General features: G+C 39.6%; 1 protein-coding gene across 1 annotated transcript in view; it reads right to left on the bottom strand.

The window, feature by feature from the left end:
* Aatf (apoptosis antagonizing transcription factor) overlaps nt 1-18,519 on the bottom strand; it is an 82,043-nt gene that overhangs the window by 23,398 nt on the left and 40,126 nt on the right. Inside the window, exons 9-11 of the mRNA XM_090351202.1 lie at nt 5,719-5,786; nt 3,303-3,383; nt 172-243 (exon numbers count right to left, since the gene is read on the bottom strand). Of these exons, the coding sequence (XP_090207328.1) occupies nt 172-243; nt 3,303-3,383; nt 5,719-5,786 (221 nt within the window). The remainder of the gene's footprint in view (nt 1-171; nt 244-3,302; nt 3,384-5,718; nt 5,787-18,519) is intronic.

Raw genomic sequence — 18,519 nt, 5'->3', positions numbered from 1 at the left:
GGCTTTAGTAATTATGGGAGTGAAGCGATGAGACGAGGATCCTTGCTATGATACCTACCAATGACAAATGGTTAACTGATAAGAAGAAACAAGAGGGTGACAGGCAGTAGAACAGGTCAATATCAGGCTGTCATGAAGCCATTTGAGATACATAATTAATCTATTACTCACCTGGCGTCATCATTCATTGTAGTATGGTCAATAGGTGCCATGAAGCTCAGAAGCTTGCTAAGGACATGAAACCTAAATAAAGCAAGAAACACACAGACAGCAACTTTAGAGATCATTAACCTAGCAAAGGATACATATTCTATGAATTTGCAAACCCAGAACCATCATGGAAACAAACATTTGGCTCCCCAGTAAAATAGGGACATTTTCACAGGCAATTACAACTATATTTTTCCTTTATGCTGCAGGAAGAGAGTCTGATAAAAGCACATGGTAAATGACAGCAGTTCAGCACAGATCCATCTGTATCACAGGTGAAGAAAAAGAGTAGATATACTAATGCTTTTAGCAACATATGAATTTTAAATATTCGAGACAAAAGTCAGTGAGAACTTGACTCCTCCATTTTCCTCAATGTTCATTTTTCATTATCATTAAAGCACAGCACAGACACTGGAATAACAGCGAGTGCAAGACCTCCCCACATCAGCCCTCGCTGGCACCAGTTCCCTGAGGAAGATCTTGGTCAGAAAACGTTTCTATAATTATGCATCATCTTACACAAGCACCATTGGTCTTTCATTCCTTCATCTTTAAATGAAGGCTCACAACTGAATTCAGAGCAAGTTTAAGACCTTTAGTTGAAGTGCTATAGATATTAAAGTTATATCACCTAGATTTCTTGCCAAAAAATAAAAAGGATTTTATTTGTTTATTTATGCCAATACTGGGGCTTTAACTCCAGGCCTTGTGTGTTCTCTCCCTCTCTTTCTCTGTCTCTCTCTCTCTCCCTGGTACTCTATCACTTGAGCCACACCTTCAATTCTGGATTCTTGCTGATTAATTAGAGGTTACAGTCTCAAGAATTTGTCTGCCTAGGCTGGTTTGAACACAATCCTCAGATTTCAGTCTCCTGAATAGCTAGGATTTTAGATGAGACCCAGTGGCACTGACAAAAGGATATTACTGTAATGTCTGACCAAGTTATGCCAAAGAACTTTCAGTGAGGTATCCCCATCTACCATGGAAGACAAAAAACAACAACAACTTTGCTCCATTTCCAGTATTTGGTGGTTAATTAGAAATAGACATTTCACAGACTTTCCTGTCCTCAAATTGCTAACCTCAGATTTTAGCCTCCTGAGTGCTAGGATTACAGGTGTGAGCCGCCAGTGAGCACTCAGCCAAAAACCCTTTTATATCTCTATTGTATCACTTACATCTAATTCTTTCAAATACCGTTCTTTCCTCAACAAACACATTTTACAATGATTCTGAGATGGGGCTGGGAGTTTGGCCTAGTGGTAGAGTGCCTGCCTAGCATGCACGAAGACCCAGGTTCGATTCCTCAGTACCACATACATAGAAAAAGCCAGAAATGGTACAGTGGCTCAGGGTAGAACACTAGCCTTGAGGAAAGCCCAAGGACAGTGCTCAGGCCCTGAGCTCAAGCCCAAGACTGGCAAAACAAATAAACAAACAAACAATGATTCTGAGATTTCCCTCAATCCAAGAGTAATAGAAAAAGTATAAATTCATCACAAAAATGCTGGAAAATAAAGCACACACACAAAAACACAGTTCCTTTACCTTCAAACCATTGTTTCTGTTAGCTATGTGAGTGATTCTCTTATTCTACTTTCCTCTTTTTCCTTCCCCCCGCTCTTTTGGCCAGTACTCTAGGGCTCTTGCTTGCTTGGCTTTTTCACTTAGTGCTGTAAGCCACAACCCCAGTCTAGCTTTTTGCTGGCCTTGAACTGTGATCTGCCAGATCTGTTCCCCGAATGGCTAGTAATACAGGAATGAGCAATCAGTTCATACAAATTTTCATTGTGTGTGGGTCATGGGGCTTGAACTCAGCCTGGGCGCTGTCCCTGAGCTCTTCAGCTCAAGGCTACCACCCTACTCTTGAGCCAAGCCCCATTTTTCATTGTCTAGGGGTTAATTAGAGAGATAAGAGTCTCAGGTCCTTTTGTGCCTGGGCTGGCTTTGAACCTTGAGCCTCAGATCTCAGCAGCCTGAGTAGCTTGGATTACAGATGTGAGCCACTGGCACCCAGCCTCACACAGATTTTTGTATTATTCTTTCTCCATTCAGCATTGTTCCATAAAAGTAATATCTGAATGGCGGCATACAACGCAGTCTTCAGTAGGTTATTACCTAGAACGGCCTGCTATCATTTAAACTGTTTCCACAAATGAATGATAATCTGAGCGGTAACTTTTCTGGAATTTTATCTTTCTAAATCCATCACAAACAAGAAGCAGACTGCCTGATAGGGGGCTAGTATCAGTGATGGCAGCTGGGATACTTAGCTGTTTTTGAAGTTCATGGAAGTTACGTATAATATTCTCATCTACACTAGAATGCTTAGATTATTTCTTTAGGACAGGATACTTGAAGTGCCAAGATGTCACTTTGTTTCTGTTTGTGTAACAAGTTAACAAAGAGGGTAGAAGCATACCCTTTGGAATCAGGCCAACTACTTCAAAATCCAGTTTGATACTTACTAGCTCCTAATGCAAGGTAAGGTACTTATCTTCTTTAAACACTTTACATAAATTAATTCATTTAACCTTCCTAACAACACTGTAAGATGTGACCAAGGAGGAAATTGAAGCACAGTGATGGGAAGTAACTTGCTCAATATTTCAAGGCTAGTAAACAGAAGATTCAGATTCTAGAACTTCAGTGTGGCTCGAGACTGCTCTTTTTATAAAGTACCTGACAGTGAGGCTCATAGAGTAGAGTTTCCTAGATTCAGAAGCCTACTTTCACATACACATCTTTTTTCTCATCTCCTTTGAGCATGATATTAACATTCTCTGGAGTCCTTCATTTGTGTCTTTTTCAAATGTAAATTATTTCAACTTGTCTTACCTTTGTTTTCTTACTATTTCTCTTTTCAAAAGCACAGTATTTTATTTATCCATTCACAATGGCAGAACAAAAATGCAATAAAACATTAAAATTTTAAATTTAAAAACACTAAGTAGGAAGAAATACTTGAATACCATTTTGTTTTTTTCTGATTCTTAAAAACAGAATCATCAAAAAGAGAAAAATGATATAATCAAAACTTAAGAGAAGACATACATGATACATCATCATAATTTTCCCCCCAAACTCACCGAAGTTTCCTTCCTTTACTGGCCTTCCTATCTACCTTCTTTCGGATCTTGCTTCGCAGCTTCTGGATTGCAAGCCACTGCCTGGGAATTTCACAAGCAATGTTATGCATCATCACAGGCAGAAATAAGTCACACATATTGACAAATTAGAATTTTTCCTCACTAACAACCCTGCAGAAGGAAATCATCAACCTATACCAAATTCCTTAAGATAATCTGGGGCCAAAGTGACTATAATCAATTGAAGAGGATTTGTGCAATGGTAAAAAACAAATGGCAGCTGCTCTACAGCAAATCTAGTTAACAATGCTCTTTAGTGTTTGAAGATGCTGTGACAAGCATGAAATCTACCAGTCTGCAGCAAGCCCACCAAACTGAATAGAGCTGCTTGGGCTTCCTTCTAAGTTCTCCTCTGAACTGCAACTAACTGCTGGTTGGTCTAAACACAAACAGCAGTTGGTTCTTTAACTCTTATTTCCCCTTTTGTAACACTGGGTGCTTTTTTTTTTTTTTACTCTAACTTTGCTATTTTTATTAAAATAATTTATCAATCACTGACACGAGGGTTTGTTTTTAGGGGGATATGGTAGTGGGGTTTGAATTCCAGGCCTGGGCTTGCTAGGTACACACATGCCCTACCACTTGAGTCCAGCCATTTTTTTGTTTTATTTTTCAGACAGTGCTCTACAATGTATATATGTATGTTTGTGTTGCCTAAAGCCAGCCACAGATTGCAAGTCTGCTACCTATACCTCCCACATAGCTGGGATTACAGGAAAAGGCCTCACACTACTCAGTTCATATGTTGAGATTGAGCATGGCAAAAAGAAAAAAAAAAAAAGGGTAGCAAGGACCTATCAGTGGTCCCTCTGATCTCTATCTCCCAAGGTAGCTAAGAGTATATATGTGAGCCACCATGCCAGCCTGGCCTGATGCTAGTTTTATAGTCACTTACTTAATTTGCATTTCAGTATGTGCTGATAAAAGGACACTTTGCCACTCCAAAATTTAATTTCCATACCATTATTCACCAAAAAAAAAAAATACTTAGCAGCATTTACTATCGAATATTTTCTCTTCAAATTTCCCTGATTGTCTCAATTTTACAGCTATTTTATTTGGATCAGTGCCACAAATAAATCACAGATTCTGCAGTTATTTTATATGAAGAAATTAGTTTTTCAAATAAGGGATACCAAGCTAAGGAAATCTTGGCAGATTGCTACTATGAACAAATGTAGAGAAAGGAGGAAGAAGTTGAGAAACAGCAAGCGGCTCGTCATCTCACCTGATTTACACAATGGAAGTGCAACATCAGAAAAAAAAAATCTAGGGAAATCCAATTACTGTAATCTTAATATAATCTTAATTACCATAATCTATTTTATTGTAAAGTCAGATAAATGTACAATATAATCACCACTTAAATGCAATTTTCTCTATCACATTAAATTTATGGCAAACAGCCTCTATAACATTGCAGAGGTACATAAAAAAATCAACATTGTACCCTAAAATTCAAATAATATTCTACTCAAATAAAATTATTTCATCAACTTAAAATTTCTCATTGCTCTCTCAAAATATGGCTCTGTCCAGAATCCCATATTGGCACTTGCAGCTTTTGTTTCCTTTCATGCTTTTGCAAATTATGTCTCATGGCTATTTAAATGTACACTATTTGTTAGGTAGCACTCTAAATGCCCTTTTTATTTTCCAACTACAGGAAGAAGCATACAAGAGTAAGCCTTCTCCCATACTTTGCATTCTACCCTGACATCTGGGAAATGCTGCCACGTTCCATTTCCAATTGTACTGAAGCTTTTACTGAAAGGGCGGAGGTCTAAATTAGGGCAGACTAACAAAGCAGATTCGACTCTTTGCAAGGAACCTGTTGTACACACTGCCACATTCTGACAGCTGAGAGCAGTTTGGGGAACAGTTCTTTATCCACAGGACAGAAGAATGATATGGATACAATCACAACCTACACTCAGCAAAAAGCATAAGAGGGACTTTAAGACCATGTAGGACAATCACTTCATCTTTCTAGCTCTTATGATCTTCACTTAGATAATTATAGGACCAATCATTGCCTTCAAGTCAAAATTAAGGAGACTCAAAGGGAGACACATACAGGTTGTTTGCATGAGTAGAAAAATACATTTAATTAGGGTGCTGTAGTTCATGCCTAAAACCCTCTACTTGGGTGGTAAAGGATTGGTTTGTGGCCAGCCGGGGCAGAAAAGCTCACTAGACTCCATCTCCAAAATGCCCAGCAAAAAGCAATACTAGAAGGGTGGCTCAAGTAGTAAAACACCTACTGGCAAGTGTAAGGCTCTGAGTTTAAACTTCAGCACACCAAAACAAATGAAAAACAACAACACACACACACACACACACACTTCTAAATTACCTTCCCATAGCCACCTGGTCATTGGGATCCAAGGAGCTGGTCTTCCTTTCTATGAGTTCTCGAAGGAGCTGGGGAAAGGAAAGCAACTGATTTATTTATCGTCTCCAAGCACCAACTGACTTTAAAAGAACACAGAAGGAATTCTGAATGGCACAGTGACAGCTCTTAAACTACAATCAATAAAGGACAAGCCAGTGGCAAGAGCATGGCTGAATTCCCATTAACCCTTTCATATTTATATACCTTTAAAACAGAGGCATACCAGTAGTAGAGAATAGAAGTTCATATTGAAGAGTTATCATACTGTAATTCATCTCAAATGGATCAATGTGTGTGCAACATTCCTTCATTGTTTTTATGATTAGTTTTGTCCCCCCCACCTATACCAATAAAGAATCTTTAAAAGGTCAGGTGGGAAACGCTGTGTGGCAAAAAGGAAAATGTATCAGCTTTCCAGCCATGGGATAGATAATGGTGCATGAACTATAAACTTCAGGAGTCAGAAAGATCTTCAGGCAAAAGTCTTGACTACAATTAAGAGTATGTACTCCAAATTAAGAGTACGTACTCCAGAAATGGTGGGACAAAGAGTAAACTAATTCAGCAGTGATACCCACTAGACACTATGCTGAAAATGAGCTACACAATTTGTGGGGGAGGTAATAAAACTGGGAGAAAATGAGGGAAGAGGTAACACTGTTCAAAGAGAAGTGTACTCATTACATGAGTTATGGAACTGTAGCCGCTCTGTACATCACCTTTACAATGAAAAATAAATGGGCACTCTGTTTCCTTGCTTTACATAGCTGCTACTCTCCCATATCGTTAATGTGACCAGACATGACACTAACACAGTCACAGCCACAAAAAGCTTAAGAAAGCTAGGCACTGGTAGCCCATACCTATAATACTAGCTACTCAGAGGCTGAAAACTGGTTCAAGGCCAGCCCAGGCAGAAAAGCCCCCATGATACTTCAATTAATCACTGAAAAACTGAAAGTGGCATCTGTGGCTCTAAGTGGTAGAGCACTAAACTTGATCAAGAGTTCAGGGACAGTGCTCAGGCCCTGATTTCAAGCCCCATAACTGGGCGGGGGGGAGGGGGGTGGCCACGGGGAGAAACACAACAGTTTAAGAGAAAACCAAAAGTCATTTGTGGGCCAGGAGTTTGGCCTAGTGGTTGAGTGCTTGCCTAGCATGCATGAAGACCCGGGTTCGATTCCTTGGTACCACATACATAGGAAAAAGCCGGAAGTGGTGCTGAGGCTCAAGTGGTAGAGCTCTAGCCTTGAGAAAGTCCAAGGACAGTGCTCAGGCCCTGAGCTCAAGCCCAGGACTGGCAAAAAAAAAAAAAAAAAAAAAAGGAAAGTCATTTGTGATCACTGAAAGTATAATACAGATAAGCTCTTGTCCTCTATAAATAACTCCACAGAAACTCTAAATTATTTTCTACTGTTCTTTTAATCCCAGGTACTCCACCACATACAACTGAAAACTAAATCTATATCCTTTACACAGATTTAGGAATTTGCATGGGACCCTTAAGTCCTGGGTGAAGAGAAACAATATAATTCTAAGTCAACATTGAGGGAAGAGAATTGTAAGTTACAAAATTAACAAAAGTAGATAACATCTCTGGTCTACAACTGCTATGTGCAGAGAAATTGTAAGAGATTAAAATTGCAAAAATTGAAGAAAAATCTATGGGAGGAAAACTAAAACTAATTTTTGCTAATCATCTGTCAGTAATATAGGTCTGACTTTAAAACTTGTTCTTGGGGCTGGGAGCATGGCCTAGTAGTGGAGTGCATGCCTGGCATAAATGAAGCCCTGGGTTCAATTCCTCAGTACAACATACACAGAAAAGGCTGGAACTGGTGCTGTGGCTCAAGTGGTAGAGTACTAGCTTTGAGGAAAGCCCAAGGACAATGCTCCCGCCCTAAGTCAAGCCCCAGGAATGGCAAAAAAAAAATATGTGTGTGGGGGAGGGAAAACCTGTTCTTTCCCCAAAATAAGCATTATTTTGTAGGTAAGGCATGCCAGCAATATAGATATTTCACTAAGCTAAATAGCTAAAGCCTGTGGAAATGGAGAAAAAATAAATACCTTTGAAAGCAGGTTACTTTCTAATTCTCACTTGTTTATGTAAGTAAGTACTGGAAGAAGTGCCTAGTTCTAACAAATGTATAAAAATATTCATTTCCACAAGATGCATCTTTATTGCAAAAGGGAAACAAGTATCTCCATCACAATTAAACATCCTCCTGGGATTTTTTTTTCATTTGCTTATTTTGGACATTATTACCACAGCAATCACATTTAAAAATTCGGGGACCAGAGGCCACTGGTTTATTATCACTAGAAAACAGCAAGCTATTTCTTTACTCTGTTTATCTGATTGATTCCCAACATCTTTCTGGCAGCCAATCTATCAGTTTATCTCTCCTACTTCATCACAGTCACTTCTGGCAGCTAAATACAAGATCCAAATCCAGTGCTACACAGACATACGACCCAGTAAACCTATGTCACCGTGGCTGTATAAACAGCCCTTCAGGCCCAGCATAAATGGGTTCCAGTCAATATTTTCTGAAAAGCAAGGTTGGAGAATTAAGAGTAGGGGTTAATAAGTATATATACACATTATTTATATATGTGAAAATATATTATAGAGAGAGATGTATGGAAATGATGAAATAACTCCATTTTGTCACCCTTACCCTGACTTAGCTGCACAAGGGGTTGCAACCACCACTCCTGCTTTCCTAATCATCCTTGATCCCTTGAGGATAGACAGGCATGGCCACTGGGGAGTATGTGGTTTTAGAAGGCTGCCCCAGTACAGAGGATGGCCTCATTTGGAAGAGAGCCACGCAACCTCCTTGACAAAGGCTGGAAATGGGAGCTGCACAACTGCTGAGCAACTGCATTGGGTCTGTAATACTGCAGTGATCTCAGCCATTCAAACAGGATTTCCTTTCAAGCACTGTGGTCTATATTACATCCTGATCTTAATTTTCACTCCCCAAGTGTTCTTGGATTCTTCTTAGCATTTATCTGGCTAAATCTAGTTTATTCAGTCCAAACTTTCAAAATTTCTGTTTTATTTAAGGTAGGAAGGATAACAAAGCAAAAAACAGTAACAAAAAAGCCAAAATTAAACAAACTATTCCCATGGCAATTACCATTTCCCACAGCTGTCATTATCACTACTTTCAAAAAGTTGCTGAAAAATAAAGCTTTAAGAATATTGGCAGGATAACTTTGCTTCTGAATTCAAATTTTTTAAAATAACTTTATGAACAAATTTTTCTACTAAAATTCAAGTTTCTTTTACAGTTATTGGAGCTCATTATTTCAACAACGATGGCAGGACAGTTACATTAACTTTCTATGGGACTTGGAAATGGAGAGATATATGAAATAGTTTTGTTGTAGTCTATTATAATTCCTCAAGAGTCGACTTGGAAAGGCTTGATTCTGTCTCTGGGGAAATCACAGATGAAGTCAGGTTTCTAGGCCAGCCCCCCAAACCCTACTTAACCCCTGTACATGTACCTTGACGAAAATAAAATTTAAAAAGAAGAAGCCAGCTTGGAAACTAAGAACAGCTCTTGCTAGACAACTTAATCTGCTGATATTTTGATCTTGGGCCTCCAAAACTGTGTAAAAAAAAGAAATAAATAAATTTCTGTTCTTTATAAATTACCCAGTTGGTAGTATTTTATACAAACAGACTAAAGCACAAGTTCAGACACTTAAGGATGCATATCAAGAGGCTAATTCACAGCATAATTGTATTTTAAAAAGCCCAAAAGCTCTGCTCAGGCTTAACAGATTCCAAATCTTTCTAATGGAAAGGAAAGAGTGTGTGTGTGTGTGTGTGTGTGTGTGTGTGTGTGTGTGTGTGTGTGTGTGTGTGTGTGTGTGTGTGTGTGTGTGTGTGTGTTTGAACTTAGGGCCTACTCACTGTCCCTGAAGTTTCTGCTCAAAGTTAACTCTTTCATTTGAGCCACAGCTCCACTTCCAGATTTTTGGTAGATAACTAGAGATAAGACTATCCCAGCCTTTCCTGTCCAGGTTGGCTTTGAACTGTAATCCTCAGATCATAGCTTCCTGAGAAGCTAGAACTGGAGGCATGAGCCATCAGTGCCCAGCTAATGTCTTAGTCTTAAACACAAAACAGGAAAATAAAAATAAGAATCCAATAAAGAACTATAAATTCTTTAAAATCTATAATATGAAACAAAAAGGCAAAACAGTATCTCCCTTATTTGTTAAGAGCAAGAAGTAAAAATTAAGAGGATACTCTAGGAAGTTAACTATATAACTAGCAAAGACTGGGAGAAGAATTTTAAAGACATCATAATAGAAATTTCTAAAGAACAGAACAGCTTCTAGAGATTAAGTGAGAAGGGAATCTTGCTAAGACATATCAGTATGAAATGTAGAATACCAGAAAAAATCCTCAACAGAGAAAAAGTAGGCCATGTAGAAAGATAGCAACCATATTTGTCCCTGTTTAGGTATTGTTTGCGTGGTATAGCACTTGTCTAGGAAATATGAAAGCCCAGTGCCAAAATCATAGTGCTAGGAGAAGAAACATGTACCAGTTTATCCAAGAAAGTTCTGTTTTGGGCCTATTCCCCTACTGTTCATCTACCTTAAATGCCCAGTTCTGACAACAAATTATATGGTTACACTTCCTATTAAGGACTGGAAATCATGACAGGATTAGATACCCCATCAACAGCAATTACAGGTAGCAGATGGTAGCAAAGGACTGTCTTCAAAAATCTGTTTCCAACCTTAAACTCCATACATGGCCAAATCACTAGCCAAGTATAGTAAGAATTATATAAACATAGCATCACACATGCAAAGGATTTAACAATTTATCTTTTACACACCCTTTCACTGGAAGACATGCTTCAGTAACTGAAAACACACAGCAAACAAGGAAAAGATATAGAAAATACCCCTTACTCCAGAGAGAAGCCAGGGCAAGTCCCAAAAAGCACAGGCTAAGAGCAACCATCCCAGAGAAGATGAGCCCAGGGCGGGGAAGGGGGAGATAGACTTCCAGCCATCCTAGTGGACATGCTCCAAGTGTCACTGAAGTTTTCATCTGTATGTCCCTGAGGTCTAATAATACAGAACACATCTTTCTGAGCTTACTGCCTATCTGTATTTTCTTTAAAGAAATGTCTACTTAGATTCTTTGCTCACTTTTAAATAGGTTCTTTACATGGTCCCTTGGCGGTCTCAATTCTGTGGTGTTTTTTCATTTTTTGTGGGGGCAGGACTGGACATTGAACTCAGGACCTTGTCTGTTAGACAGGCACTCTACCACTTCTATGCCTGTACTCCTTTCTTGGTTACTTTGTTTTTCAAGTAGGATCTCCTGCATTTGTCTAGGACCAGCCTCAGAAAGTGACCCTCCTACCTAATTCCTCCTAGTTTGGATAATAGTCATATTATCTCAACAACTTTTTTCCTGGATTGAACACAAATATCTATCCTCTCATGTCCTAGCTCAACATGAAACTGGGATAACTGGTGCATGCCTCCACAGCTTGTCTCTTTTTAATGGCATCATTTGCAACAAAAGCATTTGGGGGGGGGGGGTGAGAGAGGTTACTGTTCTACCACTTTGAAGCAAAGCACCACTTCCAGTTTTCTTGTGGTTACTGAGTAGCTAGGATTGCCCAGCCTTGAGCAAAAAAAGTTAAGGGACAGTTTCTTCACCCAAGTTCAAGCCCCAATACTGGTGTGTGAATGCCACCCCCCAACACACACACAAAATTAACAGTGCAATCATCAGCTCCAAAGGAATCCCATTAACCCTTATTTTATTTGCTAGTCCTAGGGCATGAACTCAGGGCCTGAGCACTGTCCTTGACCTTTCTAGAGGCTAGAGCTCTACCATTTGAGTCACACCCCCACTTTCGGCTTTTTCTATGTATGTGGTACTGAGGAATCAAACTCAGGTCTTCATGCATGCAAGGCAAGCACTCTACCACTAAGCCAAACTGATAAGCCTCATTAATTCACTAGTTATCACTCTCCACTTTCTCCCAATGTCCCCAGTCCTAGGCAACCAAAAATCCACTTTTTGTTCCTATAGGTAGGTCTTTTGTGGTCATTCCATAAATGCAATTATGCTATGTGATCTTTTGTGACTTTACTCAGAGCATGGTGAAGTCCAAGTGCAGACATCAGCACTTCATTCTTTTTATGGCAAATAACATTGAATTGCATGCATAAAGCCTGTCTTGTTTATTCATTTTTCAGCAGAGGGATGTTTGGCTTGTTTCTTTTGTGTCTATGATGAATAATGCAGTGAATATTCATGTACAAAGTTTCTGTGACACATGCAGCTCATATGATAACTATATAATATTTTCAGGAAATGCCAAACTTTTCTATACAGACTAAAGATCAGTAATGCATAATCGCATCCTGTAAATATAAAGTTGTATTCACTATGGTTAATGTTCATTTCCTTAAAGTCTAAATATATTATTCATCTTTTCTTTTGCTTACTGGTGACCTGCAGAACTTAGAAGAAATCATTAACCAGACCTTTTGATATTTTTCATTATGATATGTGTCTTATGATTGAGCTATAAGACTTTGTTTTGCATTTTTTGCGGGTTTTTTTGTTATGAGCAATATTCTTGCTATGAAAATCAGATTAACCACGAACTTCCATCCTTGTGTCTCTTTAGTGCTAGAATTAAAAATTTTTGCCACCATATCTGGTTAAGAATCCTTTATATAGTCTGTATACTAGCACCTTTTCAGATGTATGATTTGAAATTATTTCTCCTTGTACTTTTATTCTTTCTGTGGTCCTAAAGATCTTATGCTTACTATGCAGCATTCTACTACTTGAGGCCTTTTTTACTTCCTTTAATACCACTGCAGCACAAAGCTTTTACTATCAGCAAAGCCCAATTCAGCTGTTTTTTTCCTTTAATTGCTAATGTTTCAATACCATCCCAATATGGGGATCTTGAAAGGATTAAATAGAGATGTTTGTCAACTATCTTTCTACACAGTACAGTACAGGAGCTAGTCTCAAACTAGTATTCAGTAAATATTTGTACTTCCCTAAATTTTTTAAAATATTATTTTATATATGATCACATGCATGTAGCTTTTGAACATTTGTGACTTTTTTTTTTATTTTTATTTTTTATTTTTTTGCCAGTCCTGGGCTTGAGCTCAGGGCCTGAGCACTGTCCTTGGACTTTCTCAAGGCTAGAGCTCTACCACTTGAGCCTCAGCACCACTTCTGGCTTTTTTCTATATGTGGTACTGAGGAATCGAACCCAGGTCTTCATGCATGCTAGGCAAGCACTTTAACCACTAGGCCAAACTCCCGGCCCACTTCCCTAAATTTTTAAAAACTCAGGCTTATCAAGCCGAAGGACATCTAATGGCTTAAGAAGCTAAACAAAAGAAAAACTTTAAATGGTACAACAGACAACCACATCCTTAAAGAATTTAATGTTGGGGCTGGAAGTATAGCCTAGTGGTAGAGTGCTTGCCTAGCATGCACAAAGCCCTCGGTTAGATTCCTCATAGCACATACACAGAAAAGGCCAGAAGTGGTTCTGCAGCTCAACTGGTAAGAGTGCTAGCTTCAGAAAGCTCAAGGACAGTGCCCAGGCCCTGAGTTTTAAGCCCTAACACCGGCACACACACAAAAAAAATTAATGTTATAAAGTACCAGATAAGATTATGAAAATGAAGCCAGGCTCACGCCTGTAATCCTAGCTACTCAAGGGGCTGAGATCTGAGGATCATGGTTCAAGCTAGCCCAGGCACTATAGTCTGTGAGACTCTCATTTCCAATAACCACCAGAAAACTGGAAGTGGCACCGTAGCTTAAGGGTAGGGTGGTAGCCTTGAGCTGAAGTGCTTAGGAACAGTGCCCAGGCCCAGAGTTCAAGTCCCACAACTGACAAAGACAAAAAAAGAAAGAAAAAAAGTGGGGGTGGGGGGTAGGCAGGAGTTTGGCCTAGTGGTAGAGTGCTTGCCTAGCAAGAAGACCCTGGTTCAATTCCTTGGCACCACATACATAGAAAAAAAGCCAGAAGTGGTGCTGTGGCTCAAGCAGTAGAGCTCTAGCCTTGCGAAAGTTCAAGGACAGTGCTCAGGCCCTGAGTTCAAGGCTCAGGACTGGCAAAGTAAATAAATAGACAGGGGGGGGGGAGAGACAGGGGGAGAGACAGGAAAAGAAAGAAAATGAAAAACACATATTGAAAAAATTTCTGAAGAGGCTCATCCTTCATAGTTATTTACAACTATGATGCTTTGTGAAACTGACTTTAGGGATGAGCCTCAAAAACAAAGCAGCCAAATACAAACTAATTCCATTTGAAAGCAACCCCACCCCAATGATTTTCCACAGGAGGTGAATAGTTCCTCTCATAACATCTTTTTTTTTTGGGGGGGGGCAATCCTGGGCTTGAGCTCAGGGTCTGAGCACTGTCCTTGGACTTTCTCAAGGCTAATGCTCTACCACTTGAGCCACAGCACCATTTCTGGCTTTTTTTTCTATGTATGTGGTACCGAGGAATCAAACCAGGAGCTTTGTGCATGCTAAGCAAGCACTCTAGCACTAGGCCAAACTCTCAGCCCTCTCATAACATCTTCACCAGTGGCTATACTTCAAGCTTTGAGCAATTCTAGTTTCAAAAAAATATCAGTAATGAAAACTGTAAAGCTAATTTTCTCATTGGAATTAAGTAACGTGATTTGATAAATCATTTGCCTTCCAAGGAAAAAAATACTTTCTAACAGCATATTTCTCCTAGTTCTAGGAAAATTAACTTATTTATAAACTGAAAACTGTAATATTATAGCAAAATCTTTTATAACTCAAGAGTAAGATATTTAAGAAGTAAGGTTTAGAGAAAGAAAAACTAAGCAATCTTCATATCAAGTACTAGTGTTGCCATTTGCTATATGACTTTTAGGAAGTTGCTTCAGTTCTCAAGGATTCTATTTCTTTTCTGCTCTAAAAATGATCAGATTAATCTGTGCATGGTGAAACAGAGCTGTCTTCAGTACTCATGAGGCAGATGCAGCAGGATCACAAGTTCAAGGCTAGCTAGGCCTACACAGCAAGGCTCTCAAAAGAGCTAAATAAAAAAAATGTATAAAAATAAGAGATTTGCGATATCTGATATTGTCTGTAGAGCCTCACTTTATCCATATACATGTATATATACAAGCATATCATACACACATATACAGAAATAATACAGAAATACTTTGTAAGTTTAAGGCCCATCTAAGAAACAAAGAGAATGAACGTGAGCATGCAAGAGCACAGTGTTGGGGGTTGTCTGACCCCACATTATTCTCAGTAGTTAGAGCATTTACACAGCCACATGACACCTGAATTAACCAAGTAAGCCTTTAAACCCGTACAATGAAACATTAAAATTCAATGTGGCTATAATCTCTTCCTTACAAAACATGGACCTAAAGAGTCTGGCTTCAAGTATGGTTTTAAAAAAAAGGGGGGAGGGGGGGCTTGAAATGTATTACATCCATCTAGCTCTTCCATATGACATTAAAAAAAAAAAAGAAATGAAAACTCACAGGCCCATTGTAATACATTGTACCACTTCTGAATGCAACACTTAGCTCAAGCTTACTACACTGACAAATAAAGGAAAGCACTTTATGAAGCCAATTTAATTGGGAGGTGACAGAAAACATACAGCCATTTTCTTTAGCCTTATCATTGAATTGGCTTCAGCTCCAATCTCTGGCAAATCCCACTCAACAGAAGAAATTAACCAGGTCAGCAGAACAGGTGCTACGTTGTGTCTGTCAAGGGCCTGGCATCACCACAATTACTTGCACACAATGAAGCAGTAATCTTTACAGATCATCTCTCCCAAGAAGCATATTGGGGAGGGGGAGAAAGTGTAAAGGGAGGAGGGAACCTGTAAGTGAGAAGGCAGTGGAAAGAAGAGGAACAGGAAGCAAAGAGAAAAGGTAAGAAAAGAAAATGAATGTGCAGCTGCCTTGTAGCTCAGCAGATGTCGTGATGTGATGTACGAGGCTAGGATAAGCTGTCATAGCCTGCTGCCAAAGAGTGGTAAGTGATTAAAGCCTACACAGTTCTAAGTACCATATTTAGAATCTGTGGGGTTTCAAGACTTGCACCCATTCCTTGCTGTGCTGCCAGATGTTGGCAACTGGTCCAGTTCCTACTGACTGTGCATGGATGGCAGCAGTTGGTACAGCAGCAAAGCAATCTGGAATGCTTCCGGAGATGCCGTACATTAACAAGTGTCACCCATCATTCACCTTTACAGAAGGCTGAAACAACTCCAATTTGCTGCCACTTCCCTCTTGGGAAACAGCCAAGATAAAGTTGCACCTGGCAGCCCCATTTGTTTCACTCAGGTGTTTCGGCTGCCTTGCTGACCTCTATTAGTTTAAGTTTTAATTTAGATTAACCCCAGAACCCCAATTAACCAGCAAGGGGAAAAGCTAAGATGTGACTAGTCATAACTCTAATATCAGAATTTATCGAAGTTAAAATTATTGTGATGAAGGGCCAGTCAAATAATGCTATTTCTTTAACAGACTTCTGAGCCGGGGGAGGGGGTGTGGGAGGAAGGAAAAGAGAGAAGAGAAGGGGAAAAAAGTGAGGTGAGGGGGAAGCAAGGGAGAGAGGAGAGACAGAGAGAGGAAACAAGAGAAAAAGCAAAGAATTATTTCAGAATAAGAACTGCTAGTAGAAGCAACGTCTCCTCAGTAATTTTAGTTTACTTTATTAGGCCTATTTAATTTATGATGCACTTTCCATCTTACACTTCAATTAATGAGGACTGAAACGTTTTTGATCATCTCCCGTGATCTCACACAATTATACAGCATTAATATCCTATATCAGGCACTTCTTCAAACACTCCAGAACAAAATAGAGTTCCTTACTCTTGTGACAAATGGATATAAGGGAAAAGAAAAGGAAAAAAGAATCAGGAATTGGGAACAGCTGAGGCCACACTGACTCTCTAAATACCAATCATTATTTTTCAGACTAACATGACAATAATTTTATCAAATATTAAACAATACATTAAAAGAGTAAAACCAAGTCTCTCTTTAGAGCCAAATCAGAGGTGTTTTTTTGTTGTTTTTTTTTTTGCCAGTCCTGGGGGTTAAACTTAGGGCCTGGGCACTGTCCTTGAGCTTTCTGAAGGCTAGCGCTCTACCACTTGAGCTGCAGAACCACTTCTGGCTTTTTCTGTGTATGTGGTACTGAGGAATTGAACCCAGGGCTTTGTACATGCTAGGTGAGCACTCTACCACTAGGCTACGCTCCCAGCCCCAGAGATATTCTTAATATAAATTAACTTGTTCTGGTTTTACATGTAACTTTCCTAAGAAATTTCTTAACATACATATCAAGTACAGCTATCATTAAATTTACAAAAAAGCAGCTGTGCTGAAACAGGACTGTAGAGAGGAAGAAGCTTGGAGGAAGATGATTGTGTATGTGTGTGTGTGTGTGCGTACACTATACCAGTCGTGGGCTTGAACTTGGGTCTGGGTGCTGTCCCTGAGCTTCCTTGTTCAAGGTTAGTACTCTACAACTTGAGACACAGCTTAGTTCTGCTTTTTGGTGGTTACGTTTTATGGACTTTCCTGCGCAGGCTGGCTTTGACTCCAATCCTGAGATCTTAACTGAGGATCTAGGATTTCGATGTGAGCCACAGGCACCCAGTTGTATACTGTGGTTCTTCAGAACAGCCAAATTGTAATTGTTCAGTTCACCTGGACGGTCATGAAAATTATTAAAAAGAGCAGCATGAGCCAGGTGCTGGTGGCTTACACCTACAATCCTGGGTACTCAGGAGGCCAACATCTGAGGATCACAGTTTAAAGCCAGCCTAGACAAGAAAGTCTGTGGGCTCTTATCTCTCATCAATCATCAAAAAGCCAGACTTCAGCAAAAAGCTAAAAGGACAGAGCTCAGGACCTGAGTTTAAGCCTCAAGACCAGAGGAAAACAAAAGACCAGCATGCCAACAGACAATTACTGGGAATAACTGGAAAATAACTGGGTTATTTGTGAAGACATATTGAGAACTATACTGTATTTCAACTTCTATCAATTTTTTTAAAAAACTTTACACTAGATTACAGTCAACTGTAGCAGACATTCACAATATAGTCTTAACTGATTTGAACAGGCACAAAAGTCATTTAAAACAAGAGACCTAGTAAGTTGCAGAACAAGAACTACAATTCAAGAACTCTGGGACTCCTGATCTTTATAGCACAATGTCCCAGTCTAATAGTAATGAGACAAGAAAGCGCCCTCCCCCTCTTTTTCTCTCCCTCCTCCTCCCCTCCCCCCCCAGTCCCAGGGCTTGGTCTCAGGGCCTGAGGGCTGTCCTTCGACTCCCTCAAGGCTAGAGCTCTACCACTTGAGACACAGTACCATTCTAGCCTTTTCTATGTATATGTGGTACCAAGGAATCAAGTCCGGGTCTTTGTATATGCTAGGCAAGCACTCTACCACTAGGCCAAACTTCCAGCCCCAAGAAATCTCTAAATAGCCAGGCACTAGTGGTGCATGCCTATAATCCTAGCTATTCAAGGGGCTGAGATCTGAGGATTGAGACTCATCTCTAATTAATTCATAAAAAGCTGGAAGTGATAAAATGTGAACCTTAAGCCTTGAGATGGTACCTAAGCCCTGTGTTCCAAGCTCCAATACTGGCACGAAAAAAAAGAAGGGAGGAGAAGGGAGGAAATT

This window comes from Megascapheus bottae, chromosome 17 (assembly GCF_031878675.1).
Source record: "Megascapheus bottae isolate mThoBot1 chromosome 17, mThoBot2.hap1, whole genome shotgun sequence".
NCBI classification, from domain to species: domain Eukaryota; kingdom Metazoa; phylum Chordata; class Mammalia; order Rodentia; family Geomyidae; genus Megascapheus; species Megascapheus bottae.
This window is presented reverse-complemented; position numbering and strand designations above follow the sequence as displayed.